This window comes from Lissotriton helveticus, chromosome 3_2, assembly GCF_964261635.1.
Source record: "Lissotriton helveticus chromosome 3_2, aLisHel1.1, whole genome shotgun sequence".
In the NCBI taxonomy this organism is placed as follows: Eukaryota; Metazoa; Chordata; class Amphibia; order Caudata; family Salamandridae; genus Lissotriton; species Lissotriton helveticus.
This window is the reverse complement of record NC_136062.1, coordinates 157,233,445-157,251,979: the sequence shown is the minus strand read 5'-3', so window position 1 is coordinate 157,251,979 and position 18,535 is coordinate 157,233,445. Positions and strand designations below refer to the sequence as shown.

The 18,535-nt window shown below is 45.2% G+C and overlaps 1 protein-coding gene across 3 annotated transcripts in view; it reads left to right on the top strand.

Moving 5' to 3' along the window:
• The window catches only part of SLC28A2 (solute carrier family 28 member 2), a 675,497-nt gene that overhangs the window by 198,477 nt on the left and 458,485 nt on the right, over positions 1–18,535 (top strand). For all 3 annotated transcript variants that reach the window (XR_013609837.1, XM_078684949.1, XM_078684951.1), the window contains one exon: positions 17,157–17,236. Coding sequence is in view for 2 of the 3 variants with exons in the window: in XM_078684949.1 (XP_078541075.1) it covers positions 17,168–17,236 (69 nt within the window). In the remaining variant the exon portion in view is untranslated. The remainder of the gene's footprint in view (positions 1–17,156; positions 17,237–18,535) is intronic.

The window sequence follows — 18,535 nt, the reverse complement described above, 5'->3', positions numbered from 1 at the left end:
AACCAACTCAAGACCATTGTACTGAGCGTGCATTTTCCACAAGGCAGCCATCCGGCATACAGTAATAAAAGTGCAAACACATTCAAACTTACAGTTGGCAAAGCAAAATACTATCTCTCCTAAGAGAACATAACAAGGGTTATTGTAGTATGTTCCTTCTATTCCCAAAAAGTCTATTGTTATTAATGCATGCTTTTCACAACAGGTAGGTTAGGCCTATTGACTTTGGCAATAAGATCAAATCTATGAAATCTAGCATTACTTTCCCATTGAGCCCTTTTCCCTTCAAGATTGGCTTTACACTTTATTACCCATCAGCCTTATCAAGTGCACATAAACTGATAACCATCAAGCATGAAGTTATAAAATTACAAATGGATGACCAACGCCAAAATTATTACCTAGAAAAGTAATCTGTGAGATTACATGTGACAAACTATCTGTCTATAGCCTGTGATAAGAACTAACTGATAAAGGCTTACTGGCTTTCAAATATACTTTTCACTATTTATATGTGCTATACCAACTGCCTTTGTCATAATGTTTCATAATAAGCAGACTAAACCTATGGCATTGACTATGTTGTTTTCAGTGCACAAAACAGGTATATAGCTTGTCACTATACCTAACCCACATATTCAGTTTTCCACAAGGCTCCCTTCAGCCATACAGTCACAAAATTAGAAAGCTTCACAAAATTACAGTTGGCTAGGCAAAGTACTGTCTCTCCTAAGACAGCCTAACAAGGATTCTCAAAGAGAAAACCTTCTGTTTATGGTTTGACACACTGGGTGGCCAACACAAAAACCCTCTGCATATTAAATGTAAATGAATTTATACAGCGCAAATCACCGAGCGGTTTCTAAGCGCTTGCTTAAGGAACACGTCCTGGTATTCCCCTGTGAGATAACCCCGGCAGGGTATCCGCAAGGTGAAAGCCAGGCATCCCGCCGCGAGGGGCCTTTGTGGAGATTAAGCAAGCTATTGCCCAGAGTCGAAACCCGTGAATAGAGTAGGCACCGGAGCGAGAATTGTCGAGTCCATGGACATTTTAGGACGCAAGACCCCGCCGAGCCGGGAATTGAACCCTGGTCCCTGGCTGACCTCTGCTTCCAGGTCTGCCTCCTCTAACCAGTGAGCCACACTTCTCACATTAGGGTAATCTGTGGTATTCATGTAACAAAATACCTACCTGTAGGCTTTAATATAATTTAATTCCAATTTGCACTTAACTGGCCATGGATTTTAACATATGACTTTCACAATAAATGTGTCAGGCCAAGTGCTGTTATCATAAAAGTTTATAATAAACAGCTAAAGCCAGTAACTATGATCATTGGCTTGCCACAATAACCATCTCAGTCATGCTGTATTGAGTATAACCATTGCAACAAAGCAAAAAGTGCGATACAAGCAATTTCTAGTGGATGCAGACAAATTCGGCCCAACCAATTCATGTGCTCGGGGGAACCAGCGTGTTGGAGAGGCGCTAATGGAGATCCTAGATACATTTGAAATACTGCCTGGCGTTAAAAAAAGATAAATGCAGAACTGGCTATGTGTCAAACTACACATCGCCTGGTTAGAAAGCATTTATTTTTATATGTACTTCCTCTCACAGCTACTTTATCTATTCCACGTGCTTTCTTTCACCGATTTTGAATTTTTCATCAACCTTATTTTTACTTTGGGTGTTTAACCTAGTTTAATGATAACACGTTCTGTTATGTATTTATGCAGTTTCATTCACAGTTCCTAATTTTAAGTGAGCCTAATCCACTCAGAAAGACTCTTACCGCATGTGGGTAGATAATCAGGTGTTCTAACATTAAACTAGCATTAAGAATGCGTACTTGATTGTGTGATTTCACCAGGAACCCATCTGTAGTGCTTGCTACGCATAGTACTGGCACAGGTGTTGTGCAGCTGCACGGTTTTGCCTGCACCATATACTGGTAACCCGATGAACTTGCTGGCATTATTTTGTGCCACATCAGCTCTTGCACAGAATGTTAGAAGATAACCCCCTGTGAATCTGAATCTGTGAATCCGTAAGTCAGTGGCAACAAGAATCACCTGTTCAGGCTCCAGGACTTTCCATCCACCTGGAGCGGCTCACAAATTAAAATCCTACGCTGCAACAAAGGGTTCTCCCAGTTCTAACTCCAGTAAGTAAGGCTGACATCTTTGTGCCTGATTTGCTCAAATAAACGTGCAATTTTGTTTAGGTTTTCTATTTTTTGGGGTAATCATAAACTACGAGTTTAATGTTATTAATAGTTATTGTACGACTTCGACAGACTCTGGCTATAAAACTATAGGCCTGTCCTGCGGAATCTCCCTAGTCATAAAATTACTATTAGCACAACTAAAGTTGCACTTTTGCACGACCAGAGTGTCACTTTTTTGATGCTCCGGTGGTGCAATATACCGCAGCATATTTACAAGGCCTCGCAAAGGCACTTTACATGACTTTTCATGGCCTTGTAAATATGTGCTCCCTTCATGCAGAGCAATGCGTGACAGGGGATTTCCATAGGTGTTGCTGTAGATGTTCCCACGCAACACCCATGGAATCTGAAACATTACTAGATTTAAAAGGAATAGTAAACCTGTGAAAGCGTCAGATTCTAACTCCATCACACGAGTGGCTTTAGCAAGGCACAACGAGGAGAAATGTTTTAATTTTTCCTTGTTTTTTCCTCTTTCTGCAGCACACATGGAAACAGGAAATCACCTCAACTTCTTGATTTTGTGTGGCTCATGGCATCGCATTGTGCGCCAGCACAAGGGAAAAGGACAGGAATGCGCCGTATCCCATAGATACAGCACAGTACTGTAAATGAGGCCTGTAGTTTGTGAATACCAAAAACACTGTAGACAAAAGTGTAAGTTCAATGTTGTGAGTCATGCCCCTGGTGTTTGAGAGACTTCCCACCAACAGTGGCGGCTGGCAGAGAACAGGGGTGGCTGGGTGGGGGTTTATAAAAACACAATAACAAAAAAAAAAGAACATTTCCCTCTGTGGCGGTTGCGTTTCTTCTCGCTTTACTACCGACGTCCCAGAACTGTAGCAGGAACTGGAAGCACACAGGCTCCCTCCCGTAAGCCAATCACAATGCTGCAGTGCAGCTTTGTGACTGGTCTGAGCGCTGTGGGTTGGCACTCAGATGGGGAATGGGAGCCTGGGCAATTTCCTCACCAGGCTGTGTGGAACATGTGAGAGAGCGCAAACTGATATAAATGTATGAGTACATCACACTTACCTATAGTAAGCACAAGTCATGATGAGAAATGCCATGAGTGCTAATAGTATATGAAATTATATTCTAAATGTATAGCTAATATAGAGATTTAAGTAGAAGTGGAACTAATACAGAAATGTGTGACATTATATGATTTTATTAGACGTGATTATTTTGAATCTATGTCGTGTAGCTGTTAACACATAAGATGGTCTGTGGTAAAACGCAGAACGTGGTAGGCCTCAGGGCCAGAGCTGGAGCTAAAAGGGAAGGTGTTTCTTTTCACGACACAGATTGTTTAACGTTTTTGGTCATTGCATTAATGGGCCGTGATATAGAGTAATGTTTTCTAAATAATAGAATAAGAGTTTAACATGCTTTAATTAAATGAAGAATTTGAATGCTATAATCATAATGTGAAATATTGTAGGCCTGAAATGTTTTAGCAGTGATTTACACGTACATGTCTGGGCTGAGAAATGTTGCAAGCCTTTTTAGAAGTCTATGAGAGTTGGGTTCTTGGCGGCAGATATCTGTCTGCAACAGGAAAGGGGGGATCCAATTATAAGTGAATGAATAGAGGTCTGTTCAGTAGACGGCCCAGACATGGAGGAGGGTTCTGGAATGTTTAAGGGGTATCAGCGGGCCGGAGAAGAGACTGAGAAGCAAGGTCAACTCTAACGTCTGAGGCCCAATACAAAGCATCATGGAAAAAGCCTGAAGTTGCACCACGTGAGAGGCGTTTCGCAAGGGGCGTCTCAAATGTTGTTGACTGTTTTGTATTAGGGACAGCACCCCTGGGTGGAGTTAGAGCAGAGACCTGAGGACCCTTTAGAGAGCGGATGGGTAGGCAGTGAGGGGTCATGACTGGAGAACTTTAGGTTTTCACCAAGAGACTTAGAGTGGGTGACTTCCCTTGGGGGTCATTCATTGCTGACACCTTTGTTAGGTTGGGATTTGGTTAAGTAGGGATACCATCTAGAACAGGGTAGGGACGCCTAACCTGTGTTTGTTTTCCTCCAACCTAAATGAAGGAGAGATATGCGTCTATGCTGATAGCTTTGCTATTTTTAGAACTTGTGTTAGTGATTTCTGTTGCTCGTCTGAGGGCTTTTCGAGAGCACATGTATGTAATTGGACCTGTGTATCTCGTGAATCTCATTCTGAGATGCTTGTATTTGCAGCTCATTATATCTTTACAATAAACTTTTGAAACCTAGAAGTTGTCCGTGATCTTTGAGAGTAGAGTCCTTTCTTGGGTGAACTAATTTGCAGATAGGTGTACTGTTTCCTTCCAAGACAGGCAATAAAGGTTCAGTCGACCAGATCGAGGTTTGGATCAATAGATATAAGGTATCGATCAAAATCTCGCCCTTTCAGTTGGTAGCTATAGAGGATGGTTGCCTTCTTGAGGACGGTGACCTAGGCCAGGTTAGCTTACCCCAAGGCCCCTAGAAATCGATGATCGGAAGAACAGCCCGCAGATGAAGATCCGGATGACGTGAGACAGAAAAAGCAGCAGTATCAGAGAGAGTGAGTATAAAGGGTTATGCGTGTTAGATTGCGGTGTTTTTGTATTGTATCTATGTTGTAATGTCTGGCGGAGTTGAATGTCTGTAGAGTGACTGTGGAACAGGTTGTGAGCGCGCGCAACCGGTGGAAATCTTAAGTTCAAAGAGAGCTTAAGTGGTTCGGGTGTATCGGACACCCAGAGTAATTGTCAACTAGTGTGAAGGGGGTCATGAGGTACCATTGATCACCCGAGAGACCGAGATAGGGGGAACGTAAGAGTGAGTGCGTGAGTAACGGACGCTGGTCGGAAGTTACTGTGTGTGTAAGTAACCTATCAGAAAGACGATAGACATCTCGTCAGTTGTGTTGACAATTACAGATAGACTGTGGACGTACAGTCGAGAGAAGTGACCGCTTGGTCGGAAGTAGTCATTTTTCAGTGTATGAATGGGACGCATGCATAACCGGGAGACGAGTTGAGAAAGGAGGGGTGCTGCTGCGAAGCGGAGAAAAGAGACGTCAGGTGGTGTCGCGCAGTGATTGGCTGACCGGAGAAAGACCGCGCTGTGATAGGCCAGCTAGCGAACACGTCATACAGGGTCGCGACGTGATTGGCCGACAGGAGAAAAACCGCGCTGTGATAGGCCAAGCTAGCAAAGCCGCGACAGGATTGGTGGATTGTCATCAGGAAGTAAACAGAGTAGCGAGGCTGGATTTTGTGCGCATAATTATGAAGTGTTTTAAATGGTTGAAAGCACTGTTTAAGAAAGAGAGGCGAGGATCGTATGAAGGGGAAGAAGCCCCGCCGGAGGGTACGCCAGCTCGTTATATGGCAGTAAATGTTGGGTTGCATACGATCCTTTGGATATCAGAGTGGAGTAAGATTACTGAAGGAAACGAGGAACTGACGTTCCCGAAGTACGGGACGTTCAGATTAGAGGTGTTACATCGATTGAAATCAGTCATGACCTCAAAGAGACCCTTGCCTAGACCAACCCAGTTTGAAGCCCTTGAAGCATGGCTTAGGGCAGCGCATGAAAGGAATATGAACAGACGGCAAGAAAGGGTGAAACGCTCGGTAAGGGCAGTACAGGATGCCAGGTGGGATGCGGATGCTAAAAGATGGAGAGTGCATAATTTGGAAATAAATAAACTGTACCCAGTGTTAGAGGCGCCAGTAAATAAAAGCCCCCTAGAAGAAGATGATGAGAGCGAAACAGAGGACAGCCTGATAAACAGATTACTGACAGACAGGCCACCCCCGTATAATAGAAAAGGGGGAGAGGTCGAGAATACTGAAGGAGAAAAGGGGGGCAATGCAGGAGAGCATAGACCGCTTCCCAGTTCAGAGTGGGATCCTGAGCCAAAGAAAGAGTTGCTCCAGCCTAGTCAGGTGCAACAGGTGGTCGGTAGGTTTGTGGTACAAAGAGCGCCGGAAACGGAAAGCGCCACATCCTACCCATTGCCAGATGCACTACAGGTACCTGTTACCATAGGTCCTATAATATCGATATATGACCAAGAGAGAGCAAGAGGGGAAGAACGGAAACGGAAAGACAGAGAAAGAGCAGAGCAGGCAAGGAGGAACGATACCACTAATTCCCCAAGTCAGATGCCGATACCCAGAGAGTGGAGTACCCCGATGCATACAGCAGGGGACCCAGGAGAAGATCCTGGGGGCCCCAGATGGCCAATGGATCTGAGGGGATCTGGACGAAAATCCTTTCAAGAGCTAAATGAGTACATGAAGCAGTGGGACGAGGCAGTGAAGGCTCAAAAGTGCATCAATGCTGCAGAAGCAGAAAGGGAAAGTCAGGACAGCAGAGCACGGACTCACTGCGGGGCTGGAGAGAGTAGCCCGGAGTGGGACTGTAGAGGGAGTAGGGGAGTCACCCATTGGGCCCGGAATGGAGGTAGAACAGACCTGGAAAACGGGGGCCCCGGGAGTGAAGGGGTGGCATGCCCAATACTCAGTGAAGGGGAGAGGAGAGCGCAAGAGTACAGGAACAGCTTTAAGTGTCCACACTGTGTGCCTGCCACCAGAGAACAGAATGGGAGTTGTGAGAGGTCGCACCATAGTCCCTGTGATGACAGAAATGAGCGCAGCCCAGGGAATATGGGGAACCAGGAAGGATCGTATCGGATACTGAGCGATACGAGGCAAAGGGAGTGTAGCGACCAGAGGGAAAATAACAGAGAGGTGTGCGGTGAGAGGAGAGAAGAAGAAGAGAGTGGGCAGAGAGAGAGTGGGGGTAACAGGCCCGTGTTCCATCACCTTCCTAGATCGGATGGACGAGCATGGGACCTGGAGAGATGGGAGCAAGGGAGGGCACCCATTAATTCTCCTGAGCCCAAACGCAGAGCTCGAAGTTGGGATGGTAGGGAGACCAGTGAGCCCCCTTCGAAAGACATATTGCGAGCTGGGATAAAAGCCAAGAGACTTGATGTCTCCAGCTTAAGGTCAGATCTGGATGACATGGTAGATGGTACCCTGCCTTTAGAAAGAATGGAAATGTATGAACAGGATGAAATACTGTATATGGCAAAGGACATCACACGAAAGGCGAGAGCAGTCCATGAGAAGTTAGTCGAACTAGCAGGCAAATATATGGTGGACTTGTCAAGAACCAAAGCATTACAGGGTAACCACAGGCTACATTACTCAGATCGAGATCTAGATGAGAGGAGAACGATTGGGCTGAAAACACACATAAGGGAACTGATTACTGGAATAAGGACATGGAGGGCACTAGATAAATGGGAAGAGAGGTGGTCCAAGAAAGGGACCGGCAGAAGAAGCATGATTGGTATAACACCAGGACAGCAGGGAATAGAAGCTTACCCTTTGCGTGAAGTTGCCAATGGGAGCTATGTACATGTCCCTTGGAGTAGGGGAGATTTAGCTGCTTTTACCACATCTTTCCCCAAGTTACGAGAGAGCCCCGTGGAATGGTACAAGCAAGTCGAGAGGTTTGTAAAGATCTCAAAAGTCCTATGGATAGATCTGAACACGCTGTTTGACATTGTAGTACCAGGAGATCTGTGGACAGCATGCAAGGTTAGCGCTGAGTGGCCCACAACGGAGCCAGAGAGAGATGCTAGGACTAATGGGCCGTCCGAGATCGTGATGGCAAAATTCGAGAGAGTGATGACTTGGCTGAAAGAGAAAGTGCCAATGCAAGACATAGATTGGGTCAGAATAGACAGAACGAGACAGGAACCCAAAGAGACAGTCCATGAATATTACGAGAGATTGCTGAAGGCGTTTAAACAGTATAGCGGCTTGGATGTAATGGATCCAAAGGACATAGGGCAATTTGTGTCCAAGTTCGTCCTGGGACTGAGACCGGATATTAGTTTAATGATTCAGCAACACTCGATTTGTTGGCAAAGTAGACCCCTAGATGAAATACTGAGATATGCCAGGTACTGCTGTGATGAGGTAGACTCCAAGGCTAAGAAACTAAAAGAGAAGCTGATGGTGGTACAATTGCAGGCAGCAGGAAAGGGGGGACCGCAACAACAGCAGCAAGGGACAGGTACAGGAGGTAAGAAGCAGTACAGTCAGAACAAGGGTAATGAGGAGAGTACTACCTTCAGACCCAGAGTAGACATAGCTACCTTGAAGAAAACGACTAGGTGCCACCAGTGCAACGAGTTGGGGCATTGGAAACGCGAGTGCCCTTACAATGTAGAGATAGGAGAGCAAGAGATAGAGGAGGAAGAGGTCCAGAGCGCACCTATGAGAGGGGCGACGCCATACCAAGGAAAGGTGCTCAAAGGGGGGGGGGCTCCTCCCCGAGCCCAGTTCCCGCAACCTCCTCGAGTAGGGAGTATGGGTAAGACCTATAGACAAATGCCCCTGTTTGTGGAAGGTGAAGAGTGCTATTATGTGGACCCATTAACCGGACAGAGAGTGGAAAGAGAAGACTGCACCCTTGGGGCAGCCTTAGAGGTAGATCAGAGGGGACCCTATGTGGAAGCAGAAGTAGCAGGGTGCCCTACGACATTTCTGGTGGACACAGGAGCCACTAGATCCACGATCAGATCAGCTGCAGTTCCAGACCTGCCCATGTCTGGAGAGACCATACAGGTGGTAGGGGTCGCAAACAGGAGAATAACCAGCCAATTGACAGAACCGGTACAGGTGAAAATAGGGAAGTACAGCGATGAGCACCAATTTGTGGTTTGCGATTCAAGCCCTGTGTGTCTGCTAGGAAGAGACCTGTTGTGCAAATTGAATTGTACTATATATTGTACACCCCAGGGAGTGGAGGTATTGACTAATGATGATGATGCAGATTTCAAAGTTGCAAACTCAAGAATATGTGTGGAGCTGTACCCTACTTTGACAGTAGACGAGCTTCCCTGGGATTTGAGAGAGACAGTGGCATCAGAGGTATGGGATTTCACTGGGGAAGAGATTGGATTGGTCAAAGGGGTGGACCCAGTGAAAATTGTAGTGAAACCGCATGCTGAGTTCCCAAGAACACCCCAGTATAAATTGACTCCAGAAACGATTGCAGGCATAAAACCCGTGATCGAGTCCATGATTAAACAGGGAATACTGAAAGAAATCGTGGGTAGTCCATGTAACTCCCCGATTATGGGTCTGCAGAAACCAAATGGGAAATTTCGGATAGTGCAGGACCTTCGAAAGATTAATAACATAGTCGTTTCATGTTGTCCAGTGGTACCGAATCCATCAGTGATACTGTTTCAGATTCCATTCCAAGCTGAGTGGTTCACTGTGATAGATCTTTGTCAGGCTTTCTTTTCGATCCCTTTGGACGAAGATAGCCATTTTCTTTTCGCATTTAAACTGGAAAATCGCGTCCTAACATGGTGTCGTATCCCTCAGGGGTATACAGAGAGTCCATCGATCTTTAACCAGCTTCTGAAGAAAAATCTTGAAAGTCTAGTGCTGCCCCAGAAGTCAGTTCTGGTCCAGTACATAGACGACCTCCTTGTGGCGTCAGAAACAGAAGAAGCTTGCAGGGAAGATTCCATTGCTTTGTTAAATCACCTAGCTGCCAATGGGCACAAGGTGTCCCCGGGAAAATTGCAGTACTGCCTGACAGAAGTACAGTACTTGGGACACAGAATTGAGAAAGGCAAACGAAAAGTGTCACCTGACAGGATAGAGGCGATCATGAAAATGAACGCGCCTCAGACACAGAGAGAGGTCAGGATGTTCCTAGGGATGGTGGGTTATTGCCGACAGTGGATCGTGAACTTTTCACTGAAAGCAAAGCCCTTGCAAAAACTGACGCACAAAGAGGTGAGTGATCCGGTACCATGGGACAAAGACTGTTTGATGGCGTTCCTACAGTTGCGAGAGGACCTGTGTCGTGCTCCGGCATTGGGAATGCCTGATTACAATAAACAATTCTTTCTTTACTGTTGTGAGAGAGAAGGTTGTGCGTTGTCTGTGTTGGTCCAAATCCATGGGAATGCCCGTAGACCAGTTGCTTATTTTTCAGCTACTTTAGACCCAGTAGCCGCAGCGTTGCCCGGATGTCTCAAATCCGTTGCTGCAACGGGTGTCAGCATTGAGAGATGTGAAAATATCGTTATGGGGCACCCGTTAGAGGTGTGCGTGCCACATTCTGTTGAACTGTTGATGACCAGGACCAAAACACAGCATCTGACCAATAGCAGGCTCACGCGCTATGAGCAAGTTATTCTTGCTGCAGAGAACGTGACCCTCAAGAGATGCTCTGTTTTGAACCCTGCTACCTTAATGCCACTTCCAAATGATATTGATGATGATGATGAATATACAGACCATGACTGTCTCGATGTGACTGAACTATGCACCAAACCCAGACCCGACATCGTAGATGAGCCACTGACGGACCCAGATGAAGTTTTCTTTGTCGATGGCTCATGTGTAAGAGACGAAGTTGGGCAGTTGAGAGCAGCTTATGCTGTTTGTACAATTGAAGGAGTTGTGGAAGCTGGGTGCCTGGAAGGAGTACACTCCGCTCAGGTAGCCGAGATTATTGCCCTAACACGTGCTTGCTTAGCAGGCAATCAAATTCGAGTCACCATCTACACCGACAGCCAATACGGGTTTGGGGTAGTTCATGATTACGGGCAGTTATGGTCTCAAAGAGGGTTCATGACTTCTTCAGGCTCTCCCATTCGCAATGGAGAGTTTGTGCGCTTGTTGTTAGAAGCATTGCAATGTCCAGCAAGTATCGCAGTTGTAAAGTGCATCGCACATACCAAAAATGAGGACTTTGTTTCGAAAGGCAATAGATATGCTGATGAAGTTGCGCGGTATTGCGCAGAACAAGGTTACTCTTTCACAGAGGTGGATGTGGGTGGAATAAATGTGAGAACTGAATTAGCCATGATACTGGAAACTGTTGATACTTGGGATGAATTGTCAACCATGCAAGAAAATGCTCCTGATTCAGAAAAGGAAACATGGGTAAAGGCAGGATGTGTAGTGGGTGAGACTCATTTTTGGGTCTCAGCAGACGGCAGAGCAGTGTTGCCCAATGAGATGGTGAGTCCAATGGCTAGACTCATACATGGTCCCGTACACTTAGGGAGAGATGCTATGCTGAGAGTGTTTAGACAGACTTGGTACAATCCTAAGTTTAGAATAGCAGCAGAAGCAGTGTGCCAGCGTTGTGTGACCTGCCAGCAGCTGAATGTAGGGAAAAGAACACCAGTTGCACTAAGTCACATAGGAAGGTCTGGAGGTCCATTCAACAGAATGCAGATAGATTTCATTGAAATGCCAAGATGCAACCGCCTCCGCTATGTCTTGGTGGTTGTTTGTGTGTTCTCCAGATGGGTTGAGGCATACCCTACACGTAGGTGCGACACCCTCACAGTGGCTAAGTTACTGCTTAGAGAACTTATCCCTCGGTTCGGGGTGCCGGCCTTTTTGGAATCAGATAGGGGAACACATTTTAACAGCGAGCTTGTGAAGATGATTTGTGTTGCACTGAATATAGACCAAAAACTCCATTGCAGTTACCGACCAGAAGCCTCAGGAATTGTGGAACAAATTAATGGCACGATCAAGTCCAGAATAGCGAAAGTTTGCTCCTCAACGACCCTGAGTTGGCCTGACGCCCTGCCATTGGTACTCATGAGCCTTCGTAGTACCCCAGACAGAAGAACAGGGTTGTCACCACATGAGGTGTTAATGGGGAGAGCAATGAGACTGCCATCTATTCCAGCTACTGCACTGTTAAATATCACAGATGATATGATCCTGGACTATTGTAAGGGGCTGTCTGACGCCATGCGTTCTGTGTCCCTTCAGGTGCAGGCTGCAGAGGTTCCAGCGTGCCAGGGCCCTTGCCATGACCTGTATCCTGGGGACTGGGTCCTGGTGAAGAAACATGTGAGAAGAAGCTGCTTGGATATTCGTTGGCGTGGGCCCTACCAGGTCATCCTGATCACAAGTACAGCTGTAAAGGTGGGAGGCCTGCCCAACTGGATACACGCGTCGCATACGAAAAGGGTTCCAGCACCTCTGGAAACAGCTCCTCTCTCGAATGGACGTCCAGCAGAGGACCAAGAAGCCATAGAGGGGGCTAGCCAAGCTGTAGAGGTGCCAGTGGAAGCAGGGAACGAGTCTGACCAAGCTGAGGACGGTCAGTACAACAGCGAAACAGAAGACGCTACAGAAGGAGAAGACAGCTGGGAGTACGAGTCTGACCCTGACAGGTCTGAAAGAGAGCGAGAACAGACCAGAAGGAGAAGGAGTAGAAGGGCACGTGGAGAAGCAAATTGGCCGCAAAGAAGAAGTTCTAGCCTGAGGTCAACTCCAGAAGCAACCCTTCCTCCGATATCAGAAGACTCAGACCCAGAAGAAGGTGCTCAGGGCGCTGAAGCACCAGACCGAAGAAGGTCAAGAAGAGTGCGTGTGCCTAACAGAAGATACTCCACACCTGAGTGGACATATCTGGCGACAAATGTCTGTGAAACCGGAGACAGGGAGGATCCGAGCGGTGGTGGTGTCCAGTTCTGAGCCCATTATCACCGTGGAAATACAACTGTTGGTACCCGGTGTCGAACAAGAAGGGTCACTAACATTCGTGCTCCCCAGACCTCCCCGCCTCAGCAAGTTAAAACACATGTTTCTTACAGAATTGAAATTCCCCGACTTTGGTACCACGATAACAGCACATGAAGAGCATACTCTTCGCATGGAAATATTGAACTATGCTATTGAAGCTGCCACCACAAATCTAATAGTCGATTGTTAAAGGACTTTGTAAATAAAGCAAGCAGAAGAAAAGAAGATTACCTAGCGCCCAGGAAGCAGAGAATTTTAGGGAACCCCTTGAGTGGATGGAGAAGGGCTAGGGTTGTCTTTTTGAACTGTGAAAGGACTTTTTGCGAAAAAGGCTGTCAGCCTCCAGCTGTGTGGATTCTAAAGACAAAAAAGGGATTGAAAGAGACTGTAAAGGAACGAGAGGAAAAGAATTTTTTTTTGCAAAGAGAAAGGGAAAAGCTAGATTGTCTGACGAAATGGAGGCCGGCACCCCGAACCGCAGAGCTAAATGTATAATAGGTACACTAATAGTAGGAGTGATAATATTAATAGCTTTAGTGGTAACAATTTCTTATGTAAAGGGACATGAGGAAGAGGTAAAGGTAACTGATGCGAATTCTGTAGTAACACTTACACCCACTGTTGCAGGTGAGAAAAGGGAAAACACTCAAGAGAAAGCGTTATTGGCTGCAGAAGCCCGCAGGTTACATGTAGACGAGTCCCAAGGAGACTTTAGGTCAAATGCTTATGCTAAACTTTTGTATGAATACGTGGATGCCATGGAGGTTAAGGATTGCTACGTCTGCATGCAGTTGCCTGCGTCTGTAGATGAAGGAATTCGATATCATCACCTCCCTCTGACATATGGCATTACATGTAGCTTATTGCTTAGTATATTTTATGAGAGAGATAGTTTTGAATACTATTTCTCCAATTATGATTCTGTGTTGCCAGAAGTCCCGAATTATAAGCAGATGAATAAATGGGATTACTGGAAGAGTGAAGACAGATTGGCCAAGTTCTTCATTCCTTGGATTACCTTAGATACTTCACATGCCCGTAGAAATAATCTGACATGCAAGGTGTCAGAAGTCGAGAAAAAGTTCATAGGGCAGGTGGATGATCGTTACAGGAGACAAAAGATTTTGAAAAAATCAGGACAAGGGAAATTAGATTGGACCGAGGAAGAGAAGTCACATAAGAGAAAGGGTAGTAGTGGTCCAATAGCTTTAGATAAAGCGCAGAAAGGAAAGTTATGTCTTCACCGAGCCAAAACGTATTATGAAAATGTATACGTGGGTGAAGTTGACTGTGAACATGCTTTTAATTTAGAGTACTACACTAAGGATTTCCTGAAGGGAATGCAAGTAATTCCAAATGTGTATTTTGTATGTGGAAGAAATGCTTACGTGAGACTACCTGACAACTGGTATGGATCATGTTACTTGGCAATTGTCTTCCCCAAAATATATCATGCACAAGACTTATTGATCATTGAGGGCCAGACATCATCGAGGGGAAGGAGAGATTTAGGCGATGCAGAAATGGTTGGAGATGTCTTTGGAGCTATGTTCCCTCTTTTGGGAATAATCCTTAATGATGTTAAAATTAGACGACTGGCAACAGTTGTCGATAGGTTGTCTGCCAGCACTGCTCAGTCCTTAATGCTGGTAGAAGGAGAGATGCAATCGATAAGGGCTATGGTTCTTCAAAATCGGCTTGCATTAGATGTCTTATTAGCAAAAGAGGGCGGAGTCTGTAAGGCTTTGAAGGTTCAGGAATGTTGCACTTACATTCCAGACCTTTCAAAACCCCTTGAGAAAGTTATTAAGAACATAACTAATATACACAAAGAGATCGAAGACTTGAGTAGAGAAAATGTCTGGGAAAAGGTGGGCCACGGAATGAGTACAGTTGGAGGGTGGTTTTCCACCTTAGGCAAAAGCTTTATTTGGTATATCCTAAAGCCTATCATCATAATATTGATCTGTGGGATAGTATTGTGGGGATTGGTGAGGGTATTCAAATGGTACAGAGCAAGAAGGTCAGAAAGGGCCCAAAGAGAACAGTTGCAGAGATTGGCTGCCATACAAGATAATCAGTACAGGAGCCTGAGAGCTCTGGAAGCGCAGAGAATGCCAGCAATAACTGCAGTTTAAATGTTAGTGATGACCCCGAGAGGTCATCAAAGGGGGGAACTGAGAGAGCGCAAACTGATATAAATGTATGAGTACATCACACTTACCTATAGTAAGCACAAGTCATGATGAGAAATGCCATGAGTGCTAATAGTATATGAAATTATATTCTAAATGTATAGCTAATATAGAGATTTAAGTAGAAGTGGAACTAATACAGAAATGTGTGACATTATATGATTTTATTAGACGTGATTATTTTGAATCTATGTCGTGTAGCTGTTAACACATAAGATGGTCTGTGGTAAAACGCAGAACGTGGTAGGCCTCAGGGCCAGAGCTGGAGCTAAAAGGGAAGGTGTTTCTTTTCACGACACAGATTGTTTAACGTTTTTGGTCATTGCATTAATGGGCCGTGATATAGAGTAATGTTTTCTAAATAATAGAATAAGAGTTTAACATGCTTTAATTAAATGAAGAATTTGAATGCTATAATCATAATGTGAAATATTGTAGGCCTGAAATGTTTTAGCAGTGATTTACACGTACATGTCTGGGCTGAGAAATGTTGCAAGCCTTTTTAGAAGTCTATGAGAGTTGGGTTCTTGGCGGCAGATATCTGTCTGCAACAGGAAAGGGGGGATCCAATTATAAGTGAATGAATAGAGGTCTGTTCAGTAGACGGCCCAGACATGGAGGAGGGTTCTGGAATGTTTAAGGGGTATCAGCGGGCCGGAGAAGAGACTGAGAAGCAAGGTCAACTCTAACGTCTGAGGCCCAATACAAAGCATCATGGAAAAAGCCTGAAGTTGCACCACGTGAGAGGCGTTTCGCAAGGGGCGTCTCAAATGTTGTTGACTGTTTTGTATTAGGGACAGCACCCCTGGGTGGAGTTAGAGCAGAGACCTGAGGACCCTTTAGAGAGCGGATGGGTAGGCAGTGAGGGGTCATGACTGGAGAACTTTAGGTTTTCACCAAGAGACTTAGAGTGGGTGACTTCCCTTGGGGGTCATTCATTGCTGACACCTTTGTTAGGTTGGGATTTGGTTAAGTAGGGATACCATCTAGAACAGGGTAGGGACGCCTAACCTGTGTTTGTTTTCCTCCAACCTAAATGAAGGAGAGATATGCGTCTATGCTGATAGCTTTGCTATTTTTAGAACTTGTGTTAGTGATTTCTGTTGCTCGTCTGAGGGCTTTTCGAGAGCACATGTATGTAATTGGACCTGTGTATCTCGTGAATCTCATTCTGAGATGCTTGTATTTGCAGCTCATTATATCTTTACAATAAACTTTTGAAACCTAGAAGTTGTCCGTGATCTTTGAGAGTAGAGTCCTTTCTTGGGTGAACTAATTTGCAGATAGGTGTACTGTTTCCTTCCAAGACAGGCAATAAAGGTTCAGTCGACCAGATCGAGGTTTGGATCAATAGATATAAGGTATCGATCAAAATCTCGCCCTTTCACATGCAAAGTGAGCATGACTGTTTGGCCAGTCCAAGATGACCGGCTAAACAGTCATGCACACTTATGTGCCCACCAGTCTTCCCGTGTGACTGCAGCCCCGTCCCACCCTAGCCCAGCCCTGCAGCTACGAAAAATAAAATGGTAATAAAGTTATTATCATTTTCTTTTGTCTTTTTTCACTGCTTTGAAAGCAGTGGGGCGATGCTCCCCTTCCTTAGCAGGAGAGCTGCCCCTGTCCGCCAACCTCACATTGGAATGGACCACAGCATCTTTGACGACATGTCCACGCTGAAGGAGCATTCATCGTAATGTGGTCCACTGGCTCTTCTATTCTGGTGGTATTTTCTATTCTGTGATGTGAGGTTTGTGTTGGGAAGTTATTTTTGGAAACATTTGTGTCCATAGCATCTACTGCAAGTTAAGTAGAGCAGGTACGCAGGCACACACGCTAATACCCAACGGTGCAGCCACAGATGCTCTACTTAGAGATGCATCATGTTTTTAAACCACAAAAGGACATGTATGTAGTGCCTGGCAATAATTCTGACTTCTTCCCTCTCTCTTTCTCTCTCTCTCTCTGTGCTCTGGATTCTGAACTATTTATCCGATTTGTAAAGGGGTGAAATAGAGACACATGCGAGGATGCTGTGAATCTGCCGCGAGTTCGAAAAGAGAAGTGCAAGTCAAAGAATCAAAAAACGATGTTTTGCAGTGTGCAGCCAAACGCGCCTCTTCAGCTCACTTCTGCTTTGGTTCATTTCTTTTGCAGCTGAAAGGAAGATGGAGATGAGATATGTGAAGACCCAGACTCCTGGAAAGGGGCTCGATAATGAAGGTTATGAGAATACGGTAAAGTTTAATCTTCACCCTGCTTTTTCGGAGCTTCCCTCTCCCAATATCTGCTACTTTTGTCGAGTGCAATTGTCATCATTAAGCATCATGTGCAGTATTTTTGTTAGTCCCGGACACATTTCTCAATATTCTGGTCGAATCTGGTCTTAATCCCACTGTTATTTGGCCTCTCACAGGACTTGAGCCTCATGGGTGGGATTAAAGGAATCTAGTACCTCAGAACTCCATGAAACTCGTGCTGGCAGTCAGACATCATAGCCACTGCAGGAGATTAACTAGTGGTAAATTCAAACAGGCCCAGATTTTACCCCTGCTGCTTCCTCTTCCACGCACCGATGCCCTCATTTACAATGATTTCGGTAGACCAGCGCAGCAAGTGTTTTTGCTGTGCTGCCCTAGGCAAATCGACCGTATTTATGAGATACAGTGTATTCCTGCCCTTTCAGCCGGCACACAATATGGTCCTAGCGCCAACGCAGGCACCCTTGCACCATGGGTGTCTGCATTGTTGGCTGGATTGTTTTTGTGCAGGAAGGAACACATTCCTGCACAAAAACAATCCATGGAGGTGTTTTTCTCTTTCTATGTGTGCTGCAGGATGCAACACACATAGAAAGAGGAAAAAATGAGGAGAAGTAGACATATTTCTCCTCGATATGCCTGCCCTTGGGAGGCATATAGTTTTGACGCTTTCCCAGGTTTACAGATCCTTGTCTGGGAACGCCCACCGCAACAGCAATGGAACGGCTCCCTGACGCAGTTATAAAAAGTGATGCACCGGCTACACAGCTTGTAAATAAGTCCCTCTGTCACTTGCAAGAGACAAATGTATAGAGCAGGGTTCTCCAACGTGTAGCTCGTGCGCCCAGCTCACTACATTAAAATCTTTTGCTTGATCAAATTTGTATATGTATGCCAACATTTTTAAAATTGTATGCAAGACAAAAATGTGTGTATTTTCAAAACTCATAAGTTGATTTTTGGAGAAGAATTGTTGAATTTCCAACATATTTAAACATGATATTTGGGTGATAAATCAAACAGCTATGGCTGTTATGTATTACCATTGATGCACTGAGGTGACCACTGCCGATAATCTGATATATAGTGACCACAAATGTAATCGTGTTGGACATGGTCACGATTACAACTCTAATATTATTGATAGCTTAGGCTTATTTTCACTAAATATAAGTAGCTCTCATTACAGAAAAAAGTTGGAGACCCCTTATATAGCGTATGGAGCCTCCTTCTCTCTCCCTTCCTCTCTCTCTTTTTATTTATTTTTACCCATTG